Source organism: Microcaecilia unicolor, chromosome 3, assembly GCF_901765095.1.
Source record: "Microcaecilia unicolor chromosome 3, aMicUni1.1, whole genome shotgun sequence".
NCBI classification, from domain to species: domain Eukaryota; kingdom Metazoa; phylum Chordata; class Amphibia; order Gymnophiona; family Siphonopidae; genus Microcaecilia; species Microcaecilia unicolor.
In genome coordinates, this window is record NC_044033.1 from 472,216,302 (window position 1) to 472,242,141 (window position 25,840).

Genomic DNA, 25,840 nt, shown 5'->3' on the forward strand with positions numbered 1-25,840 from the left:
AACAAGTATTATGATTGTGTTTAAAATTCAATAATTAAAATTTTAAACATTGTGTTAACTTTATAGCCACAAATAACATGCATTCAAAACAACAATTTTAAAGTGAATCCCCCCATGCACTCACTGCCCTGTTATCTTAAAAAAATCAATGGGGAATTTATGCTTGATGATGTTTCATGATGTTCATTGTCTGAGGATGAACGGTTGACAAGCATACCCTCAAGTCCTTCTCCATTGTTTGAAGTTGTGACCTGTTCTTGCTCTTCAGTATGTCCCAGTATGGCAATGTTTATGTGTAATCATAATGATAGCACAGAAGAGACAATCATACAAGATACTTATAGACCACAACAGAGAGACATAAATATCAGATTCAGGCCACATTAAAAGGGATGCCAAAAGCTTGGGGAAAAAAGTCATGTTTTTATGAGTGATTTAAACTTGGGCATAGATAGCTGTCTTCAAATGGACAATTTGGGCACTATCCCAGGTAGAAGGGGCTAAGAAAAAGAAAGCAAAATTGTGGGTGCTCTAAATGTTAGAGACACCCATAGGAATGTATTGGTGTCTCTAATGTTTAGTGCACCCACAATTTTAGCGCAAGCCAAAAACGTGCACGCGCCTTCGTAAAAGACTCTCATGGTCTGCTCTTGTTGGGTGAATTTAGGACCCAGGAAAAACAATTGATGATCGTTTAAAGAATGAAAGATGTGCGATGGAGTATAGGGAATAGTGACGGCCAAAAGATAAGAAGGATTACTGAAGCGCAAGGCTTTGAAAGTCAGAAGAAGAATCTTATATTGGATTTGGAATGAAACAGGGAGCCAGTGATTGGTATGAGAAGAGGTTTTATGCTATCAAATTTCTTCACATGACAGAGCAAACGAATCGTCAAGTTCTCTACAGATTGGAGCTTCTTAACAGAAATCTGAGGAATGTCAGCAAAGATAATGTTGCAATAATCAATTTTAAAAATGCTAAGAGATAGAATAAGGCTCTGAAAGGTATCATGGGTAAAATGGGGCCTAATTGTGTGAAGCTGTCTCAAGAAACAACAGAGCATTTGGCAATGGAGGAGATATGGTGTTCAAAGGAAAGATAGGAGTTAAGTGTGACCCTGAGGTAACAAAATGAGTCAATGGGTTGAATGGATGAACCCAACAAAGGAAGTGGTTGAGAAGGCACAAAAGGATGGTTGGTAAACCAGCAGGCTATGGTTTTGTCAGTGCTGACCAAGTGATGTGTGGAGAGTCAGATAGCAACAGAATCTAAACAGAATTGATGAGTGCTTAAGGATGGGGCCTCAGGGTCAGTACAGTAGAAGAGAAGAATGTCATCAGCATAGATGTAAACTGAGACAGTGTGTTCTTGTATAATTCTGGCAAGAGCACTGAGAAACAGATTGAACAATACAGGAGAAAGAATAGATCTCTGGGGTACACCTCATGTGAGGGGTTTCATATCATATGCACATAAATGCCAGTTTTCTGCCTCAGCATTATTCTGCAAATACCCATTTAACTTATTTATTTCAATATTTACTAAACCTCACAGTCTGTAAAATTCATGGCGGCTTACAATAAAAACATGCACACAAAATACAATCTTAAAAGACTAAGATAAAAAATAATTATACAATGAGTCCATCCATCAACTAGTCTTCGCTTCAGCTGATCTTCTCATCAGTGCACATCAGTGCTATATACATTCCTTTTAAAGCATAACTACTCTATTATACTCCAAGTGTCTGCTCAAATAATAGTGTTTTCAATTCTTTTTTAGAACTTTTCAGGTTCTGAGCCAGTCTTAAATTCATTGTTAGAGCATTCCATAAAACTGGGCCGATTACTTTAAACTTCTGTACTCTTCTAATCTATTACAGTGAACAGATGGAATTTCTAATTGAGCTTTATTTGAGGATCCAAAGTTCATGAAGGTTGATAAATTTGTAAAGTAGCAGTGGTCTTTTCAGTAAGCTGCAGTAAAGAAGTAGCCTTAATGTACGTTAGGTGGGTATCTCACAAGCACTAAAGTCATTTTTACTGCAGCTGTAAAAATAGCCATTTCATATTTGTTGTATTGATGACCATGTGCTAATGTGGCTATTAGCATGTGGCACTGTTTCTCCTAAACTGAGCAAGAGTCCTCCTCCTACAAGACTGTCCCCTAGTGATTGAGAACTCAGTATTGAAGCACCACCCTCTATTGGCAACAGTGCAGTTGGGAGACCCCTGCTCAGCTTAGAGCGAACAGTGGTGTAGTCAGTAAGGGCTCACGCAATATACATGCACTTACCAGTTAACATTCTAATGTAGCTATGCTAATTGATTAGCACAGAAATGCCTCCTCCCCTCATTTTTTAGCTTGCAGTGCAGTGGTACACTCAAACTGGACACTTACTATGATATGCCATGCATTAGCACCTAATGAAGATTAGTAAAAGACCCCATAGTGCATATTTGCAAGGGGAGTATGCACTGGGGCAAGACATTGGTGAGGCTCATACTTACATGTGGACCTTATACAATACTGCACATTATGGGGGGATTCTGTAAATGGTGCCTAAAAAATCAGCGCTGAAATAAAGCACATAGCGGTATTCTATAAACTGTGCCTAAAATTAGACATGGTTTATAGAATAGTGCTTAAGCCCAGGGATCACATCTACATTCAGGAGTGGCCATTGCACCAACGAAAACATGATGCAAATGCCTATATTTAGACACGGAGCCCCTGATCTACCCGATCCGTCAATTTCCATGCCCCCTTTTCCAACTTGTGCGTAAAATTTAGGTGTGGATCTCATAAATATATGCATCAGCATTAAAAACATTGACACTAAAAGATAAAAACATTGAATACATAGAGAGTGACTTACCCAGTTGGTGCAAACCTAAAATCTCCACCAACACAGGTCACTGTAAAGAAATCATAAAATCTCTTTATGCCAAACATCTAAGCCTAAAAATAGTCAGATGCCAGACAATTACAATAATGAGAAAATTAAAAACATACTACTGAAAAACGTTTACTCACATGTATGTCTTCCTGGGTCCAGCTTGGAGAAAAGGCGGCTGAGGGGAGATATGATAGAGGTCTATAAAATAATGAGTGGAGTTGAACGGGTAGATGTGAAGCGTCTATTTACGCTTTCCAAAAATACTAGGACTAGGGGGCATGCGATGAAGCTACAATGTAGTAAATTTAAAACGAATCAGAGAAAATATTTCTTCACTCAACGTGTAATTAAACTCTGGAATTTGTTGCCAGAGAATGTGGTAAAGGTGGTTAGCTTAGCGGAGTTTTAAAAAAGGTTTGGACGGCTTCCTAAAGGAAAAGTCCATAGACCATTATTAAATGGACTTGGGGAAAATCTACTATTTCTGGGGTAAGCAGTATAAAATGTTTTGTACTTTTTTTGGATTTTGCCAGGTAAATGTGACCTGGATTGGCCACTGTTGGAAACAGCATGCTGGGCTTGATGGACCTTTGGTCTTTCCCAGTATGGCAATACTTATGTACTTATGAAGCAGTAAAAACTAACTTGCTGTGACAGCCTATCTTAAATATTGGAACTATATGAATATGCATGATTAGTAGTAAAAAATCAGTAAAAACAAACTTACAGGGATAAAAATCAGCTGAACTCTAAAAAACATACTTAAATGCTGACACAAAGTTCTCAAAAAGATAAAAAAAATAAGTTAAAACATCTATAACAAAAAAGTCTGTGGTGATAGCCTAAAAATACATCGAGAGACAAATAGCTAAAAAAACAAAACCAAAGTAGATAAAATTAGTCCTGAGATGTTTGTCAATCCATACTGACCAGAATCACTGAGAAAGCCATGAGAAAAGATCTTGAAAACAGCTACAAAAGTTAAAAAATGTGGTGGAACTCATTGAGACTGATTCTGTGCCTAAAATTAGACACAGTTTATAGAATAGTGCTTAAGCCCAGGGATCATGACTACATTTAGGAGCAGCCTTTTGCACCAATGAAAACATGGTGCAAATGCCTGTGCCTATATTTAGGCATGGAGCCCCTAATTTTATAATTATGCACATAATTAAATGTAATGCCCATTATCTACCCAATCCGTCAATTTCCGTGCCCCCTTTACTGACCTGTGCATAAAATTTACATGTGGATCCCATAAATGTTAATTAAATGTAATTAGTGCCAATAAAGGTTTGTTAAAAATGCTAATTATTACACTAATTAGCTCATTATTCAATTAAAATGCATGCACCCAAATTTACAGATGCATTTTTTAGTGCTTTTTATAGAATTAGGGGGTATGTGTGTAATAGCCAGATATAGGTACCCACATTTTCACCAGCTATATGGATGGTATGTGTGCAGGTATCGATATGTTAGGTATATCAAAACTAAGTTATGATAATGTGCCAAACCCCTCTGAGAAAAGTTGCATTGGCTCCCAATCAAAGAACGGATCATCTTCAAAATTTGCACCTTAGTCCACTAAAATCATGTACAGTGTAGCCCCAGGATACATGACAGACCTTGTAGACTTACTAATAAGAAACAAAGTCAGATCATCAAGATCCTACCTAAACCTACACTACCCAAATTGCAAAGGCCTGAAATACAAAACAACTTATGCGGCCGGCTTCTCCTAAATAAGCACACAACTATGGAATGGGCTCCCAAAAGCTGTGAAAACAATCCATGACCACTTGAACTTCAGGAAATCACTAAAAACCTACCTATTCAAAAAGGCCTGCCCCAATGACCCCATGTAACCCTCTTCACCTACCAACACAGCATGACTATGGATCGAACAGGACATCACTCAATCTTCATCCATTCTGACCCTCCACTTATACCTCATACGATCACTATACAACTTTGTATTTGTTATCCACCGACTGGGCAAACGCCTTTGACGGTACTATGTAAGCCACATTGAGCCTGCAAATAGGTGGGAAAATGTGGGTACAAATGCAACAAATAAATAAATAATATTTTGTCATTGGACCTAGGTGTCTTGGTTCCATTATTGAATAGGCCGCTGTCATGTAGCCTAGGGGGCCCGTACATGGAGATTTCCAGTTATGGAACTGCCCCTTCTATAGTCGTTTCAGAGGATTTGGGCTAGGTTGCCCAGTCAGTGCTGCTCTGTAGATCGCCCTGAAGGTGTATCTCCACAGCAGCAGTACAAAGAATTGTAGGCATAGGTTGCCAATGCTTTCAAACTCATAATCCAAGATTTAAATTGCGCCAGCTTGGAATCGGTTGGCCCCTGGAAGGCCTGTATACAGGAATAGTTCCAGGGACCCACAGAGTGTGTACAGAGGGAAGGGAAAATATCTCTCTGTATCTTCATGTGTTTGGTCCTGTGGGATGGGGTGAAGATTTTTCCGGAGATGGGAAGGCGGTAGAACGAGAGGGCATGAAATGAGATTGAAGGGGGGCAGACTCAAGAAGAATGTCAGGAAGTATTTTTTCACTGAGAGGGTGGTGGATGCTTGGAATGCCCTCCTGCGGGAGGTGGTGGAGATGAAAACGGTAACGGAATTCAAACATACATGGGATAAACATAAAGGAATCCTGTGCAAAAAAAAGGGATCCTCAGGAGTTTAGCCTAGAATGGGTGGCAGAGCTGGTGGTTGGGAGGCCGGGCTAGTGCTGGGCAGACATATACGGTCTGTGCTGGGGCTGGTGGTTGGGAGGCGGGACTAGTGCTGGGCAGACTTATACGGTCTGTGCCGGGGCTGGTGGTTGGGCGGCGGGGATAGTGCTGGGCAGACATATACGGTCTGTGCCAGAGCCAGTGGTGGGAGGCAGGGATAGTGCTGGGCAGACTTATACGGTCTGTGCCAGAGCTGGTGGTTGGGAGGCGGGGTTGGTGGTTGGGAGGCGGGGATAGGGCTGGCCAGACTTATACGGTCTGTGCACTGAAGAGGACAGTACAAATAAAAAAGTAGCACATATGAATTTATCTTCTTGGGCAGACTGGATGGACCGTGCAGGTCTTTTTCTGCCATCATCTACTATGTTACTATGTTACTAGTGAGTGTGCACTCCAGTTTCCCAAGGGGAGTTCACATTCCATTCTTCTTCACATAGCACACCACCACTTCTGCAATCTCCATTGTCCACTCCAAAATGTTGCATGTAAATAACAATATATAGGTGCTCATTTTCAAAGCACGTAGACTTACAAAGTTCCATAGGTTACTCACATAACTTTGTAAGTCTAAGTGCTTTGAAAATATACCGCCACATTTATTGGGGAAATTATGAAAATATGAAAGTATATCTGTTACCCCCAGATATGAAACAGAAACAAAAAAAGTAATACAAAGGATAAACAACACTGATAGTTTATTTCAAGGGGTATGCAGACCAAAATGTGTGTTTAGTTTCCCATGTTGTATATTGAATTTTTCATTTTGTTTTGGGTTTTTTGTAGTTTTTGTTTTAAAATCAGTATTCTCAATTGGGGGGCCTGTTGCTCTAATAGCGTGTATTGTTGCTCAGTAGTGCTTATTATTCTTCAACTAGTAAAAAAGGCCCGTTTCCGAAACCAATGAAACAGGCGCTAGCATGTGGCTTTTTTTTGTGTGTGTGTATGTGTCACAGAGTTATTTTGTGTGTGTGTGAGTGTGAGTGTGTGAGGGTGGGGTGTGTGTGCAGGTTGTTGATGTGTGTCTTTTTTTTGTTTTGTTTTTTGCTTGGGGGGTTGGGGGATGTGCTGTGCTGGCAAAGTGGGATGGATTGGTGTGTGGCTTTGAGGGTGTATTTCTGTTGTATTGTGTGTGTGTGTGTGGCTTTGTCTGTCAAGGAGGTTTGTGGAGGGGGGTCTTTCTGTTGGTGAAATGTAAATGTGATTGTAGGGGGATCAGCCTTTGCTGAGTGGTGGATTGTTTTTTCCTTTTTTTTTTGTGTGTTGTGCTGAGGCAGCAGTGTTGTTTTAGATGGGCGGAAGGTAGAGGAGCACGTTCTTGGTCTGTTGGTATTTTTTGGCCGTTTCAGGGCTGCTGTAGGGGAACGCTGGAAGAGAAATGTGCTGTGGAAAGCAGCACCATCTTTTTCCGTTGGGCTGGGGTTCTGGGCATCCTGGAGGTGGGAGACGGCTTGCCTGAGGACAGGGATGGTTGTTTTAAGTTGGTGGAAGGGAGAAGAGCACAGTCTTTTTTTTTTTTTGTTACATTTGTACCCCGCACTTTCCCACTCATGGCAGGCTCAATGCGGCTTACATGGGGCAATGGAAGGTTAAGTGACTTGCCCAGAGTCACAAAGAGCTGCCTATGCCGGGAATCGAACTAAGTTCCTCAGGACCAAAGTCCACCACCCTAACCACTAGGCCACTTCTCCACCCTTGGGCCGTCGGGGGGTGATCCGGTATGTTCGGTCCATTTCAGGCTGGCTGCAGGGGAATGCTGGAACATTTATGCGCTGCGGGAAGCAGCGCCGTATTTTTCCGGGTGCTCGGGGAATCCCCAAGGTGGGAGATGGCTTGCCTGAGGCTGGGGATGGTTGGGCACGGCCTTGGCCGCTTCGGCAAAAGGGAAAGAGGAAGGGGGTGGGGAGTTACCTGCAACCGCGTGAGAAACCGGGTATTCTTTGTTTGTTTTGTATTATTAGTTTGCATTTCTGTTGAAGAAAGAGTGGATGCCTTTCGAATGATGGAGGTGGTGCATCGGTGTGCGGTTGTTTCGTTAGTTTGGCAGCCAGTCTCCAGCGATTCCTAGGCAGAGAAGGAGTAGGTAAACACGCTCCCCATGTTTCCCTACTCCTCCCCCTTCCTTGGTCGCTGTTTGCTGCTGGCTGGGTCGCGGGTAATCCTTCCAGCTGGGCCGCAGCTTGTGCTGTTCGCCCACATCCCAGATGGTGAGGGGCACGCTGTTCTCCGGCTCCACCGACTCCACGTCAAGCGAACCCAAATATAGTCTGTGCTATAGGCCCTCCGGCACTCTTCAGTACCGGCATTAGGCATTAAAAAATTTCTCCCCCCCCCCACCCCGGTCTACTTTTGCACATACCCACAGCAGGAATATTCTTCTCTCGTTCAAGCAGTGGTGCTGCACAGATAATGAGCCGTTCTGCTGGTGAATGCTCCTCCCTTATTGCCACCTAGTTTCCTCTGATAGGTCCGTGATAATGTCGCCTAGCGTTGCCTGGGAACGGTTTTGTGATGGTGCTTTGTGTTTCAGAATGTTGAGGGTGTTTTTTCTGATTGGTCTGTCATGCGAGGGCGGCGCAGAGAGACATGGTCAGTGTTGAGGCTTCACCACCATGAACTGACGAACCCTTCAGGGAGTGACTGAGTGACTTCAGAACATTGTCTTCAGAATGTTGAGGGTGAGTTTTATTATAGTAGATAGTGCACTATTTAACAATAGTGCACCTTATTGTGCAAGTGAACACTACTGATGACAAAGAAAGCTTCAGGATTTTTCCCCCTAAGCATAAGCAATCACCCCAGTTGGCAATCGACCCAAATTTCCAGTTTTGACACACTCCAACCTATTGAATACACTTCTACTCTCCTTTTCCCCCAGGTAGTTGACTTCCAGTTCTTCACTCAGGGCCCTGTTTACTAAGCCGCACTGTAAGCACGCTAACACTTTTAGCGCACGCACTAACACTAGAGACACCCATAGGAATATATGGATGTCTCTAGCATTAACGCACACTATATTTCAGCGTGCGCTAAAAATGCTAGCGCGCCTTAGGAAACAGGGCCCTCAGAGTCAACAGTCTGGTGGGCACTTCCCTTGCCTGAGTGTCCCTCCCCTGGAAACTCACCATCTGCAGACTCCACTCCATTTTCTTGTATGGCTCAGAAAGGGGATAATATCCAAATGATCTCTTTTTCCCTTACCTCAAAACCTTCTTCTGGTGCTTAAGGGTCCACTCTACACATAACCTGAGGATTTTTCCCTTAAACACTCTGTCTGCTTCTGGGAGGCAGAATGGAGGAAAATATCTCTTGCCTCCAATACCACCTCTACTTTCTAAACTCAGGGGAATTTTGTAAAAGACTCTGAAAAATTGGTGATGGGAAAAAAATCAACACTAAGCACTATTCCATAAGACGTGCTCTGGGTTGAGCACCTTTATAGACTTACGCTTAGCGTTGAGACCATTCCCAACGTTGGGCATGGGTATTTATGCCAGTGCCCAACTCATTATTGACAGTATCGATAACTTCTCTCAATGGAGGGGGCTCAAAATTCCCAGCTCCAAACCAATTCAAGATTTGTCTTACAGAATACACTTATATCTAGTAGCACTATTGGATCTATCGGATACACATGACACCACTACTATGGCTCAGTTTATTGAGCTGAGTGTTGATTAGAGTGGGCATATATTCGTCATTGACCCAAAATTTTATTACTTTTTTTATTTTTACTTCTAAATTATTTTTTTATCAAAAAACTTATTTTTCAAAATTAAAACACTTAGCTTAAGAGCTTAGAAGCGTCTTCTTTTTGATTCTTAGCTCTCTACATATATACTGAAGGAGACTTCTCATGCCAACATGAATCTTTGTTTCCCAAAGCTGCTGTGTCAAGGACTGTCTCCACTATAAGACAGACTGCATCTTCATCTCCCGCGGAATTTATATCTGACTCATGGCATTTAGGCATGGTAATGGTGCTATTCTATAAAACCACATGCAATTTTGCCAAGCCCCCTTTGAGATGCATGCCAGGGGATTTAGGCACCTCTTGTAGAATACCATGCAAACAGATATGCACACAAATCCCAATTATTTGTAATTAACTGCAACAATTGCTAATGTCAATTAATTAACTACTAGTTAATGGCTTGTTAAAACAATTTATTTACATGTGCATCTTTGCTCTGCGCCAAAATTGAGGCGCCCAAATTTGAGCTCCATATATAGACTCTGGAGGTCAGTGATGTATCACTCCAACCTTGAGCAGTTCCCATTTCAGAAAACAGCCAGCTACACAATCAATCCGCTATATCACACACAGAAAAGGCATGTGGTGCTTTCTGCAAAGACAGATTCACATAGGCACTTTTCCTCTGCTGAGCTACCCATAGATGACCCAGATACATATAATTTAAGAAACACATTATTTCTTTGTTCTTTCATTGCAATATACTGTATTGGGATCAATTAATATACTAAATAGTACCATTTTGCCCTTTAAAACCCTGCATCTTATATGCCTTGTAGGACAGTTTGCAGATGTAAAAAATTGCACACAATGTACTAAAAGCTTTCTGTGCCTGTAGAGCACAGAAAATATTACTGCAACTATATTTCTTCATGCAAATGAGGCCATTGAAATAAGCACTAAAGATTGCATTGCCTGGGCAGTCAGCTAAATCCATAAAAAAAGACAGGAATGAAGAATTCCTATTTTCAGTTCTTTGTCAAAATGCCCAAAATAACTAGGATCATGCTAGAAAGCTTAGTCCTTTGCTTTTATAATATGAAGATTATTATTTGAATGGTATATTTGAGCAGCAGAGTGGAGGAGTGGCCTAGTGGTTAGAGTGGTGGACTTTGGTTCTGGGGAATTGGGTTTGATTCCCACTGCAGGCACAGGCAGCTCCTGGTGACTCTGGGCAAGTCACTTAACCCTCCATTTCCCCAGGTACAAATAAGTACCTAAGCCACATTGAGCCTGCCATGAGTGGGAAAGCACAGGGTACAAATTTTAAAAAAAATTCTTACTGCTACAAAGTACTGAGAAAGGAACATAAACCAACAGTGATCTGATTGATATTCCATCAGCCATTTTCTATTTCCCTCAAAATTTAAACCATGGATTGCTAACTCCGATTACCATTATCTTGTTCCACAACAAAAAACATTAGGTAGGTGGTCAATATAAGATGTTCACATGGTGGCTGTGTACACCCTCTACCTAAACACAGGCAAGAATCGGACTGGTTAAGTTTTCATCAGCAGCATTGGAAAAGCATACAAAGGATTGGCACACACTACCTCACAGTCACCATTGGTTCCTGGCTGAACTTCAAGCTGCAAATTTGTGCTGTTTGACATGTAGCCCTTGAGGCTTATTGATTCCTTGTGATGTATACATTAGGTTTCTGCATATTGCACAATTGTTTTCATTGGGAGTTTGCTCCCCTGCATCTTAGAATTTTGCACAGTCCTCTCAGAAAAATGATGGACAAATTAAAATTCAGGTATGAAGAGAGAATAGAGGGATGTAGTTATTTTACTATTTCCATTCTGTTAACAAAATTGTGAGTTGTATGTCAAAGCCAAAGCTGCCGTACACCATCTTGAATGAATATCTCGATAAAAGCTGTTAATAACTCCTGATAAATAAATACATAAAATAAAGGTGCATTAATGGCAATAATACATGTTGAGGTCTTTTTACTAAAGCATGATAACAGACACTGTGTGCTAAATGATAAGATACCCATAGAATTATAATGGGTGTCTTATCATTTTACATGCACTAGTGATTAGTGTGCACTAAGTCTGTTTTATTTGGATTTTTTTTTTTGCTCACACCTTTTTCAGTAGTAGCTCAAGGTCAGTTACATTCAGGTACAATGGATATTTCTCTGTCCCAGAAGGGCTCACAATCTAAGTTTGTGCCTGAGGAAATGGAGGGTTGTGACTTGCCCAAAATCACAAGGAGCAGTAGTGGGATTTGAACCAGCCACCTCTGGATTTTAAGACCAGTGCTCTAAACACTAGGCCACTCCTCTACTCCACAGTTAGGGTGCCTTACTAAAATGACCCTGTTATTTGGCCTTTAATGCATGTTAAACAGACATAATGTGCACTATATTACCATTAAAACATGTTAACATATGTTAGGGCGGGATACACAATAAAAGAATGCAAAACAACTTGGGCCCAGTATTCAGCCCTTGGCAGTAAGTAGCATGTAAGCTGTTTACAGCCATGGACTGAATTAACCCTGGATATTCAATGTCGGGGCATGTTCAGCCTCTGGCATTGAATATCAGGTTTAATGTGGCAACCCTGAAGATAACCAGGCACTGGATGATATTCAGATTGTGCCTGATTAGCTCAGCGGATAAAGTTATAAAAGTCTTTTTGCCGACTATTTTCACTAATCAGCTAAGTGGTAGCTCTACATATACACTGCCCCTATTCTAGCCAGTTAAGAAATGGCTGGTTAGAGACAATATTCATCCTCACTATCTGATTAAGTGCTGCTGAATATCAGGGTTGATCACCTCATTGAAGTTTTCCTAGAAAAGAAAATGCTAGCCCTAAGATAGCATTATTTCTCCTTCATGGGAGCATTGAGTCACTAACCTTTGGCCCAATGCTCCTGGACTGTATCTTAAAGGGGGCTGGTGCATAACCCCCCCCCCCCCCCCCCCCCCCCCCCCCCCCCCCCAAACAATGTTCTTCTCTTTCTCCTAAAGGCATTTCTGAACACATTTTCCCTTCCCAAAGGCCCACTTCTGAACACATTCCCCATCTGAAACACCCCAGACATATCTTCCTGAACTCATCCCCTTCCCTCTCCCTAAGGTCCTCTCAAACACATACCTCCTGAAAAGCCTTCTTACCCCATAGAAATAGCTCTGGGGGTTGTCAGCACCTTCATGAAAAGGAATAACTGAGGATCACTTTTGCTCTGAACCCACTAAGCACCAGAAATTTGACCAGGTAGGCCCAGGGAGGTCTACAGAAAGATGAAAGGAATTGGGGGCAAAGGAGGCTCTTCTGAGGGTAGAAAGGGAATCCAGGAGGGGGAGATGTGTTTAAAGGAGCTCGGGGTGGGGGCAAATTTCAAGGGTGCCTTAGGAAGGAGGTGTTTGAGGTGTCTTCAGAGGAAGGGGGGACACATTCCTTCCAATATTCAGTCAGCATCAGGCTGTGCAGTGACTGCGCATTGCCATGTTTCAGCAAACAATGCCACATCATTTTTCTAAACATGAGCCTGAGAATGACTTGTCATTGTGTTCTGTTTCTCCCAGATTGAATGTGAGACTCCTGACACAGGCATTGTTTGCCGAAACACAGCCATGTCGAGTCTTTTCAGCTGTGCCACAAATGCTTGTTGATAGATTGAACATTAAAGTCTATTTGATATTCAGTTTGAACTGATTCCATTTTGTTGTGTTTTTATGTTTACACACTTTTTTTTATCATCATTGTTTGTGTATGGAATAGCACAATTTAAGATTTCCAAACAGAATGAAGAATATTGTGATACAGTGCTGCTTCTGCACAATGCATCTGATGTAGACCCTTGATGCAAAGAGTTTACTTAGCAGGTATATATACTGTAATGTAGAAATTAAGAATTGCATTCTAAAAATGGCACCTAAAAAATTGGTGCTGAAGAAAATAGCACCTACCGCTATTCTATAAATGGCGCTTAAAGTTAGGTGTCATTTATAGAATAGTGCTTAGGGCAGGGAACCACAACTACATATAGGTGCGACCATTTACATCAATGAATCCTTAGTGTAAATCTCTGCACCTCCAGGAGTGGAGGAGTGGCCTAGTGGTTAGGGTGGTGGACTTTGGTTCTGGGAAACTGAGGAACTGAGTTTGATTCCCACTTCAGGCAGCTCCTTGTGACTCTGGGCAAGTCACTTAACTCTCCATTGCCACATTGAGTCTACCATGAGTGGGAAAGCACAGGGTACAAATGTAACAAATTAGGCACAGATCCCCTTTTTTCTATAACACACACATATATTAAAGGAATGCTCCTAATTTGCCCATGACCCTCCCATTTCAGTCCCTCCTTTTTGGACCCACGCATACATTTTATGCATGGATCCTGTGCCTAAATTTACATGTGTAAATTTTTAATTAAATACAATTAGCACCAAAATTGCTTGTTAAAATCTCAATTATTGACACTAATTGGCTTTTTATTCAATTAAATTGCATGTTCGAATTGGGCACATGCCCAAGTTTGCACAGCAATGTTTAGCGACATTTACAGAATTCAAGGGTATTTTTTTTGCATAATTAACTAGAGAAGCTCTAACTGTGATATTTTGTCTTACAGCAAATGGACAATGGAACCAATGGGGTCACTGGAGTGGATGTTCCAAGTCATGTGATGGTGGTTGGGAAAGACGGACACGTATTTGCCAAGGTGCCTCTGTGACAGGCCAGCAGTGTGAAGGAACTGGTGAAGAAGTCAGAAGATGCAATGAACTCAGATGTCCTGGTGAGAAAGAAAAGGCAGTAGATTTATTCTTAAATAAAATAAATAAATACATATAAAAATAATACGTAAATATGCAACATTATGATCACTGTAAAAGCTGCAAGAAAGGAGGCAGCATTCCAAAAGAATAAGGAGTTGGATACAGCTTGGAGTAGAGATGGCTGAGAGGAGATATGATAAATCTCTATACAATCCAGAGGTGGGTGGAACAGTTTATTTTTTTATTTTATTTATTTATTAGGATTTATTTAACACCTTTTTGAAGGAATCCACTCAAGGCAGTGTACATTACAGTTAAATAGGGACAGGTTGTTTACCCTTTCAAACAGTAATGACTATGAGACACTTCATGAAAATAATAGACAGTACATTTAAAGAAACTAAGAAATTATTTTTCTTCTTAATGCACTATCAAGAGATGGAATTTGTTGCCAGAGGAAGTGGTCAAGGCAGTTAGCATAGCTGGGATTAAAATGTGTTTAGAAAACAAGTTCCTGGAGGAGAACTCCTTAAACAATTATCAGCCATGTAGACTTGAGAAAGTCATCACTGATCTCTGGATGTGACTAACAAAGCATGGGTCTACTAGGAATTTTGTACAGTCATAAGTACATAAGTATGGCCATACTGGGACAGACCGAAGGTCCATCAAGCCCAGCATCCTGTTTCCAACAGTGTCCAATCTAGGTTACAAGTACCTGGCAAGATTCTAAAACAGTACAATACATTTTATGCTGCTTATCCTACAAATAAGCAGTGGATTTTCCCCAAGGCCATTTTAATAATGGCTTGTGGACTTTTCTTTTAGGAAGATATCCAAACGTTTTTAAAACCCTGCTAAGCTAACTGCTTTTACTACATTTTCTGGCAACGAATTCCAGAGTTTAATTACACATTGAGTGAAGAAATATTTTCTCCGATTTGTTTTAAATTTACTACTTTGTAGCTTCATTGTGTGCCCCCTAGTCCTAGTATTTTTGGAAAGAGTAAACAAGTGATTCATGTCTACCTGCTCCAATCTGTTCATTATTTTATAGACCTCTATCATATCTCTGCCATCTTTTCTCCAAGCTAAAGAGCCGTGGAGGCATATTTTCAAAGCACTTAGCCTTACAAAGTTTAATAGTAACTTATGGATCTTTGTAAGTCTAAGTGCTTTGAAAATGAGCTCCCTAGCCACTTTAGCCTTTCCTCATACGGAAGTCGTCCCATCCTCTTTATCATTATCACTGAATCCTCACCAGCCCACACTCACTTCTTGGATTTTGAAACAGCAGACCTGACAGGATTTCCAGGTTGTGACTGAACTAAAGAAGTGGATACTCTATGAACCCTACAAACACCCACCCACAACAAAGCCCTGATTCCCCCGACGCTGACCCAAAACACTCATCACCACCGTGTTCTGCTGTCCCTTCACCATGTGGTACTGAAAATCCCCGGCAATATCCTCCATATTCTGCTGCTGCTTAGGAGCCATTACTACTACTACTACTACTTATCATTTCTAAAGCGCTACTAGACGTATGCAGCGCTGTACACTTGAACATGAAGAGACAGTCCCTGCTCGACAGAGCTTACAATCTAATTAAGACAGACAAACAGGACAAACAAGAGATAAGGGAATATTAAAGTGAGGATGATAAAATAAGGGTTCTGAACAAGTGAATAAGGGTTAGGAGTTAAAAGCAGCATCAAAAGGTGGGCTTTTAGCTTAGATTTGAAGACGGCCAGAGATGAAGCTTGACATACCGGCTCAGGAAGTCTATTCCAGGCATACAATAATAATCTTAAGTAGAACAATAAATTATACAATCAAACAGGTACACTCCCTTTACAGCCTAGCAAATTGTACTATAAACACTTTGCTAATATGGCACTTAAACTTATACATGAATTGTCATCTGCTGCCAATTTTCTTCTGCTGCCTATGGCCACCCAGTTAGATGATGATTTCCAAAGCTAAAGTGAGCACATCAGTTGTATAGCTAGGCCATTCACTACTCAAGCAGTGATGTCAGGTAGTTCAAGTCATAGGCCTTACTAATTATTCAGAGAAAGCTCTCCAACTCCTCAGCAGTAATGCCAGGAAGGAGTAGGTGCTCTTTATCCAACATTTGAATGTACTCATCCCTAGGCTGGAATTAATGGGTTTATATACCCAAGTCTGTCACAAGCAAAGACAGCAACTCTCTAGTTTTCCATTCCCTCGTATCAGCTGCAATGTTGAAACCTTGCCCTTTAAGGTCCAAAATATCCCGAAAACAGCTCTAATAAATATCTAACCTATATCCAAGAGATGGACCCCATCAGGCCATTAAAGGCCCAGACAATCCATAGTTAACAATTCATCATTACAAAACAAAAAACTTGGTCCATTCAGAATTGACCCTCTTCTTTTTTGAAGCAGCAACTAATTCACCAATACAGATTACACCAAAAAAGCCACCTAAAATAATGCTACATCATAAGGAGATATACATCCCTAGCAATGCATCAAATAATATCCACAGTGTATCATGTCCAATTAACTAATGCAAGATACAAACGATCACTGAGGGGTGAGAATAACCATGTTTTAACCAAGAAAGAACCAGTAGGGTTCCTAAAACCCTATTTTACAATAAAATACAACCAATACAGAAAATACCACAGACCTTGACAAGTCTCTCCTGGTCATCCTATATAATAATTCTCACCTCCAACATTTTGACTTGCTGCCTGGGACCGTGGCTCATTCTTAGTTGGTCTGCTAGGCTCCGTAGATCAGGCTGACATCACCGTAGCCATTATGATGCCAACTTCAGAACCTGGGGGGAACAAATCATGCCTCACAGCTGATCCATGTCCAGAGGAGGGTAACTGGACATGGGTGGCTGGAGGGGGGGCAGGGGAGAGAGGAGGGTCAATGGACATGGGTGGCTAGGGGGGGCAGGGGAGAGAGGAGGGTCAATGGACATGGGTGGCTGTGGAGGGGCAGGGGAGAGAGGAGGGTCGCTGGACATGGGTGGCTGCAGGGGGGGCAGGGAAGAGAGGAGGGTCACTGGACATGGGTGGCAGGAGGGGGCAGGGGAGAGAGGAGGTTCGCTGGACATGGGTGTCTGCAGTGGGCGCAGGGGGAGAGGAGGGTCGCTGGACATGGGTGGCTGCAGGGGGAGAGGAGGGTTGCTGGACATGGGTGACTGCAGGGGAGCAGAGGAAAACCTTGCTAGCGCCCATTTCATTTTTGTCAGAAACGGGCCTTTTTTACTAGTATTTACAATATAACCCAACAACTTCCAACTTGGTAAGATCTCAAAACAGTAAAACAGATTTTATGTTGCTTATCCTAGAGATTAGCAGTGGATTTTCCTAAGTCCATCTTAATAACGGCTTATGGACTTTTCTTCGAGAAAATTATCGAAATCTTTTTTAAACCCTACTAAACTAACTGCTTTTACCACATTCTCTGGCAATGAATTCCGGAGTTTAATTACATGTTGAGTGAAGAAATATTTTCTCCGGTATGTTTTAAATGCACTACTTTGCATAGGCGCCGACTCCGTGGGTGCTATGGGTGCTCGAGCACCCCCAATATTTCACCCACTGGAAGTTCATTCCCTCTCCCCCTCCTCCCTCCTCTCATCAAGTTTCAGGCCCCCTCTCTCCAAATTTTAAAAGTCATCTATTTTACCTCGTCGGGGTTAGGTCGACAGCAGTGGTAAAAAGCATGCAGGCTCGGCTCGGTGCTTAGTTGTTTTCCCTTCTCTCTCAGCTCTGGTCCCGCCCTTGTTTCCTGTTTCTGCAAGAAACTTGATTGTTACAATACATTATGTAATGGCATCTGTTAAAATTATTTCAAATATCTTCAGTTAGTGCAATCCACTAGTCAAATTGCTACACAACATTCAGTGTCTGTCCTTTGTTGTTACAGGCTATGCCTGTATAAAATTCAAAACATCTCTTTTTGGGTCACAAAGGTATATTTGCTCATACCCCATGCTATCTTGCTGATCATCTAATTTATTTTCTTCTTTCTCATCCAGGAGAGCTCTGGAATGAGGGGGCATATGACAAAGTTAAGAGGGAATAGGCTTAGGAGTAACCTAAGGAAGTATTATTTCACAGAAAGGGTGGTGGAGACGTGGAATGGCCTCCTGGTGGGGGTGGTGGAGTCGAGGACCGTTCCAGAATTTAAAAAGGCATGGGATAAGCATGTGGGATTGCTTAGGAACAGGAAGAATTAGGGGTTACAGAGGATGGATAGACTGGATGGGTCATATGGCGTTTATCTGCCATCATGTTTCTATGTTTCTACTACTTCAAACCCTCAAAAAAACTGTCCTAAACAAAATAATCCCTTTCAGAGAAAACCCAAAAATTATAGCAAGAAAAAATCAAAACTCATCTTCTACTGAAAACAAAATTGGCAGACACTAGAATCCCTTAGCCACCTAAGTGAAAAATAGCTCATCACTTAAAAAGTCCACTCTGACTTCCATCAACACAGCTCACAACTAGCCAGCCTGCATTGAAAGCCACAGCAAGACAAACTAAAACCCTCATAGGTGACTGGCAGAAAGGAACATTGAAATCCAAATCCCCATAGACCCAGACCAAACCTCAAAACCCCAATACCAACTGCAAAATTCCCTGCAGGTAAGCTGAAACTTAATAGCCATTGACAAATAATTAACAGATTCTTGGCATTCACAGCTAACACCTTAAACCACTGCCTGAAACAGAAGAACTGCTGCTTCTCACCCTAATCTCTGCTCCCTGATTAGCTGCCCCTAGTTGCTTATAGATGCTGATGACTTTGGTTCATTTTTAAAAAAAAATTGTTTAAGTTCATGTTCTGATATTTTTATATTACTGTTTTGGCCTTTATAAAATGAGCATAAAATAAGTGCCTTTTGAGAAATTTTATAGGTGCCCTATTACAAAAAAAAAAAACCCCTCTACAGAGAGCAATTAGAAACACACTCTTTGTGGGTAAGACAAGGTTTTAGTTGCAGAAATAGCTGTTTAAATTAATAAAAACCCCAGAGTTATTTGGAGCTGAACTAACCCCTACTCTCCCCCACAATTTTGTCTCATGCTTGTGGTAACACCCATTTCTGCAACTAAAACCTTGTCCTACGCACAAAGAGGGTGTTTCTAATTGCCCTCTGTAGAGGTTTTTTTTTTAATAGGGCACCTATAACATTTCTCAAAAGACTCATTTTATAAAGGCCAAAACAGCAATATAAAAATATCAGGACATGAACTTAAACAATTTTTAAAGATGAAACAAAGGCATCAGCATCTATAATAACCATCTTTCATTACTGGCTTTTATACTTGGATGGAGATCATTATCTGCCTCCTATTGATTTTGTAAAGAGGTGCTTCCAAATGTGCAAATAAATATTCAAAAACCTCTCTTAAAAATGCGGAAAGTCCACAGCTGAATGTCTGCTTTAGAGGTCAGTCAGCTAATCAGATTTGCCAAGACTTATATCTTCTTTTTTTCATTTACCAAATAAGCTTATTGGCCACAGACCTAAAATGACATAGATCTTCTGAGCATCCATTTATTCAATGTATTAATTAAGTTTTATTAACTGCCTTCGAGGCAGTGTATGAATGTCTTATAAACTACTAACTGCACCCCTTACTTAGACCTCATTACAAAAGCATGTATCTCATATCCCACTATTTTGTCAATGTTCTCATAACACAATAACACAAATCATTGTAATACAAAATTGTAAATGTAAAATGATTGATTATTCAATGTCAACATTTATGGGGACAAGTTGTGCTGTTTAAGCACAGGGTCTCATTTTATGCAATAAGACCCTATGTTAAAATACCACAACTTGAGCTCAAGTAGCCCATCTTAATGGTAGCCCGTGATGATAGTTTTACCCCCACAGACCTTCTAGCACCACAGTATTTAGATGAAAAATCCACCATTGTTGTCTTTGAAGAAATTTCACCATGAGGGAAGAGTAGTTTTGATCTATAATGGTTAATCTCAGCTCAGAAACATGATGCTAACATTCAACACAGTACACCACAATGGGAGTTCCCAAGCACTGTATGACAAGCTCTCTTATACTTTTTATACAAATACATTGCACTCTTCCCAATGTAAGTAAGTGAACATGGGCATACAGTCGCTTTAGCCACTAAACTGGTAGAATAGTTATTATAAAAACTGATCTTTAATAAATAAACAGGATTGTCTTTCATTCTTGTGGCAAATTGCACAACATGAGAATGATTTGAAACCAAGAAATATTACCGTTGAAACCTCTTATTTCTTTTATTTATTTATTTATTTATTTATTTATTTAATTTATGTATGCGTTCTTGTATCCCACTGTTATCCAAAAACAAGTTTTGGTTCAAAGTGGCTTACAATTTACATTTTAGGTGGGAGTTTAAAAAAAGTTTATCGTTGTGGTATGGATAGGACAAAGATTGTTATTAGATTTCTATAGAATGGCTTGAGGGTAGTTCTGAAAGGTATGGCTATAATTTATGTATTTATCTGAAGAGGTTTGTTGAGGTAGATTTGTAGAGGTAGGATGATGGAGGTAGGACAATATTTTATGTGATTATCTAACAAATTTTGATCAGATAGATTTGTAGAGGTGAGATATCACTTGCTTATGTTGTTAGCTATAGAAGTTTTCGAACAGGTGGATTGTCGTTTCTTTCTTATGATGTAGCAAAATGAACCAACAGGTCAGTTAAATTCCTCATTGTTATGTTTTGGTTGTTTGAGAGTTACAGTTACTCCGTACAATGGTTTTTAGGGAATGTTGATGTGCTGCGATGGTTCCTTTTTTCTGTCTCATGTCTGTTATGTGAGGTGGAAGTGATCTGAGCACATACATACTTCACATATATTTTATTGATAGTACATTTGTGTTTTTGTGTTTTGTGTTCATTTGTGCCATTTATTAACATTATTTTATATTTAAAGTAGAGCACAAAGGTATTTAGACATAAGCTCCTTTTTTGTAAACTACTTTAGATAAATGATTTAACATTTCATGTGTTGATGATTAACGAATGATCTAAAGGTACATTTTCAGTTGGAAATGTATTCAGTATTCACCACCACAGTCAATTTGTTTAGATTTTGCTTATATTTAGGTACACTGGGTATTTCCCTGTCCCTGGAGGGCTCACAATCTAAGTGAGGCAATGGAGGGTTAAGTGACTTGCCCAAAATCACAAGGAGCAGAAGTGGGATTTAAACCAGTCACCACTGGATGTCAAGACCTGTGCTCTAACCACTAGGCCACTCCTGCACTCCAATGTTTATTTTTGTTGGTGTTTTTTTTTTTTTTATGCTGGAAGCAGTGTCAAAAAATATCAGCACTACTATCCGGATAGTGGCTGACGGTGAATATCCAGATAAGGAGATTAGTACAGGAACTTAATCAGAAAGTGGCAATATTCAGGGGCCCTTTTATGAAGCTGCGGTAAGCACTAACACATGCTTACCACAGGTTAAAATCCACTACTGCGGGACACATGTTTCCCATATGCTAAAAAATACCTTTTATTTTTTTAGTGCTGGTGGCATGTTTGGAGGCATAGAGTAGATGTGCCCAGCGCTAATTGGTTAGTGCAGCTACATCGCTATACGCTAACTGGTTAGGATATGGTTAGCGAGGGAGCACTTACCGCCTAGAAATTAGTGCATGCCCATTAATTGAAGAAATGGAAAATGTGGTCATTTTACAGCTGCGCTAAAAGTGGTCTCAGCACACAAGAAACCTATGCACTAGTCATAGAGCTAGCCACTTTTTAGCACAGTTTAGTAAAAGGGTCCCTCAGTCTGCTGTCCAATTAGCTTATCCAGTTCACTTAGAACAACCTTCTATATTTCTTAAGTGATTTGGATAACTGATCCGGATAGCAAACTGAATATTGTCACTATCTGGATCAGGGTCGGTCTTAGCAATTGTGGGGCCCTGTGCAGACCAGTTTGGTGCCCCCCCCCCCCCCCCAGCCTCTTGCTAGCCACACCCACCCCAATTCTCCCTAGACCCTCCCCAACCCCTCCCCTGCCTAGCCCCAACCCCGATGACTCACTTCTACCCTCTGTACTCATCTCCTCTTATCACTCATCTCCCCTGAGAACCATGATGATGTCTACCATATGGTTCCACCCTGCCAAGCGTCTCCCTTCCCTTTTCCTTCCTACACTCTTCTACCCCAACATTTCCTCTCTTTCATTCTCAACCCACACTTAAAGGTACCGGTACTCATTATGGGCAACCTTAGGGGCGATAGCCACTCCCACAGTAGCCACACTCCTTTTACCAGCTATGACGCATATAAACAGGCATCACTGAAAATATTACACCAGTATAGGAGAAGGAAATTAACTTGTAACAGATTTATAATGAAAAAAAAAATCATATCTCCGGTATACCCAAACACAAAAAATATTAGCACACAGACCAGGAATTAGACAATCTTGCCAAATCTGGAACACAAATATGTTATCAAAATCGCAGAACCTAACAAACAGATCCCTATTCAGACACTTGGCCTTGCTGTCACACATGCAGAACAGAGGTAAACCTGAAATCCTAAGAAGCCAGATTCTGTATGCAGCACAATCAGGGGCATATCTGAACTTCAACGGTAGGGGGGGCCAGATCCGAGGTGAGGGGGCACATTTACCCCCCCCCCCCCGGCACCGCTGACACCCCCACCCCCCGCTGAAGACGACGACAAAAGCTCCCCCCTCCCTTCCTATTCAAGATAACACAAGAAACAAAACCAGTGACTATTAAAAGAGCAGCGCGGCGAAAGGTGGGTCCACCCCCACCCCGAGCTACTGAAAGGCAGGAAGTGAGTAAAGGAACTTTTTACAAGCATACAATAAATATTACATCAGTTCCACCATGCTGCTTTCTAAGCAGGGGGAAAAAAACCCCAAAACATTAGACCCACCGAAGTCACATATAGTAAAAGTTAAGTGTGCTACTGTACAACAGAGGGAAAGGCGGAGAGAGAGGAACGTTAATACACTTCCGCGTGCTCACAAGCAACGGAAAAAGGTAAAAACCCATATCCTACAGATCTTCCATGTTTTACCCAGACCCTCAAGCGAATACTTGAACAGAATAACATCAGAAGCTGCAGTTTCACAGAAAGAAGGAAATATTGCAAGTGAAATAAATTTATATAATGGCTCCAGCACGCAGGAAGCCAGGTGACCGGCTCGCTCCTTACTATTTACTACTACTATTTAGCATTTCTATAGTGCTACAAGGCGTACGCAGCACTGCACAAACATAGAAGAAAGACAGTCCCTGCTCAAAGAGCTTACAATCTAATAGACAAAAAATAAATAAAGTAAGCAAATCAAATCAATTAATGTGAACAGGAAGGAAGAGAGGAGGGTAGGTGGAGGCGAGTGGTTACAAGTGGTTACGAGTCAAAAGCAATGTTAAAGAGGAGGGCTTTCAGTCTAGATTTAAAGGTGGCCAAGGATGGGGCAAGACGTAGGGGCTCAGGAAGTTTATTCCAGGCGTAGGGTGCAGCGAGACAGAAGGCGCAACGTCTGGAGTTGGCAGTAGTGGAGAAGGAAACAGATAAGAAGGATTTATCCATGGAGCGGAGTGCATGGGAAGGGGTGTAGGGAAGGACGAGTGTGGAGAGATACTGGGGAGCAGCAGAGTGAGTACATTTATAGGTTAGTAGAAGAAGTTTGAACAGGATGCGAAAACGGATAGGGAGCCAGTGAAGGGTCTTGAGGAGAGGGGTAGTATGAGTAAAGCTCCTTACCTGCCTAGACTTCTTATAGGCTCACTTCAAGCTCTTTTGCTATTAGCTGGGGATGAGGTAAGAGCAGCGACGGTCGCAGTTTGAGTAAAACTACCTTGTTCAGGCAACAGCCACTTTATACCCCCTCCTGACCCACCGAACAGCACTGAAACTGAATGAAGCCATGACACGAGCTGTAGAATTGCATCAGATCCTAAGTTGGAGAGCAGTATTGTGGGAAGAGACGCTATACGCAGCAAGGCGTGAGCTAAGTTGTTTCTGTGAGTCTGACGTCCTGCACGTTGTACGTGCGTGCAGGACATCAGAAACCAAACGAAGGAAGGAAGGAAGGAAGGAGACTTCGGCTGGCGGGGGTTGGGGTCCCCCCGCCAGCAAAGGGAGGTGAGGAAAACAGAAACATGTTTCCTCCTATACAGTGCAAAATAAGACAGCAGATGTAAACTCTCAAATTGGACATATTCCAAACACTAAAATGAAAATAAAATAATTTTTTTCTACCTTTGTTGTCTGCTGACTTTGTTTTTCTGATCATGTTGGTCCCAGTCTCTGATTCTGCTGCTCCCTATCTGTTCTCATAAGTCCGTTTCCAGGGCTTCTTGTCCATTTATTTCTTTACTCCCCTCCTTTCTTCTTCATTTCTTGCCCTAAGTAAAAGCTGTGTCCTCCATGGACTTGACTGGAGAAGGTACAGAGTGGATTCAGCTTTTGCCTGTATTCTCTCCCCCCATGTGCAGTTTTTCTCCTCTATTCCCTTTCCCTCATCTCTATCTATGTGCATCATCTTCTTTTCTTTTCTGCCCTCAATCCATGTCTAGCATGTCTCCTCTCTCCCATCCCTTGCATCAATGTCCAGCATTTACAACCTCCCATCCATCCAAATGCACCTCCTTCCTCTCTCTTCCCTCCTCTCCATCCATGTCCAGAATTTCTCCTCTCTCCTCCCCTCCATCCATGTTCATCTCACTTACTCTCTCTTTCCTCCCCTCTATCCATGTCAAGCAATTCTTCTCTCTCCCCACCCCTCCATCCATGTGCATCTCCTTCCTCTACCTTCCTTTACCCTCCGTCCATGTCCAGCATGTCTCCTCTTTCGCCTCCATCCATGTCCACCATTTCTCCCCTTTCCTCCCCTCCATCCATCTATGTCCAGCAATTCACCTCTCTTCCCTGCTCTTCTCTCCATCCATTTCCAGCAATTCTCCCTTGCCCACCCCTAGTCCAGCATTTCCTTTTTGTCTCTCCTTCCCCTTCACCCTTATGGCCCAGCTCTCCCTGTCCCCTCCACCCCATGATCCAACAATTCCCTCTCCCCACACTCCCTTCCCATCCACCCTAAATTGGGTTCCATCAAATCCCTGTCTCCACTCCCCACCCTTCTCCCTTATGATGCAGCATTTACTTGTCCACCCTCCCTTCCCCTCCACCCCTATGGTCCAGCACTTATTGTCTTGTATCTTCCCTTCCCCCTTATAGCCCAGCAGCTCTGTGTTCCCTCTTTCCCCCTCTGTTTCCTTTCTTCTCCTCCAGCTATGGATCCAGTGCAGCACCTCTCCCCCCCCCCCCCCCCCCCCAGCTCCCAAAACCTGATTTCTTTGCTGGTGCCAGCAGAAGTAATGGGAACAGGCTATCTGGGCCAACCAGTCCTTCCTTCTGTTGCATCCTGCCTTTATGCAACTTCCTGTTTAAGCGCAGGAGGAATGCTGCAGAAGGAAGGACCAGATCGGCGACGGTCCAGACAGCCTGTTCCCGTTACCGCTGTCGGCACAGCAAAGAAGCTGATTGCTGGTTTAGTTCTGGGTCTCTTCCTTTGCAACTACTTTTTTCTGCCCCCATGCTCTTCTGCCTTCTGTGAGCTGTACCATCTACCGCCAAAGAGGAGTCA

The 25,840-nt window shown here is 41.9% G+C and overlaps 1 protein-coding gene across 1 annotated transcript in view; it reads left to right on the plus strand.

The window, feature by feature from the left end:
- ADGRB3 (adhesion G protein-coupled receptor B3) overlaps nucleotides 1-25,840 on the plus strand; it is a 1,672,438-nt gene that overhangs the window by 623,521 nt on the left and 1,023,077 nt on the right. The window contains exon 6 of the mRNA XM_030199002.1: nucleotides 14,008-14,172. Coding sequence (XP_030054862.1) covers nucleotides 14,008-14,172 — 165 coding nt within the window. The remainder of the gene's footprint in view (nucleotides 1-14,007; nucleotides 14,173-25,840) is intronic.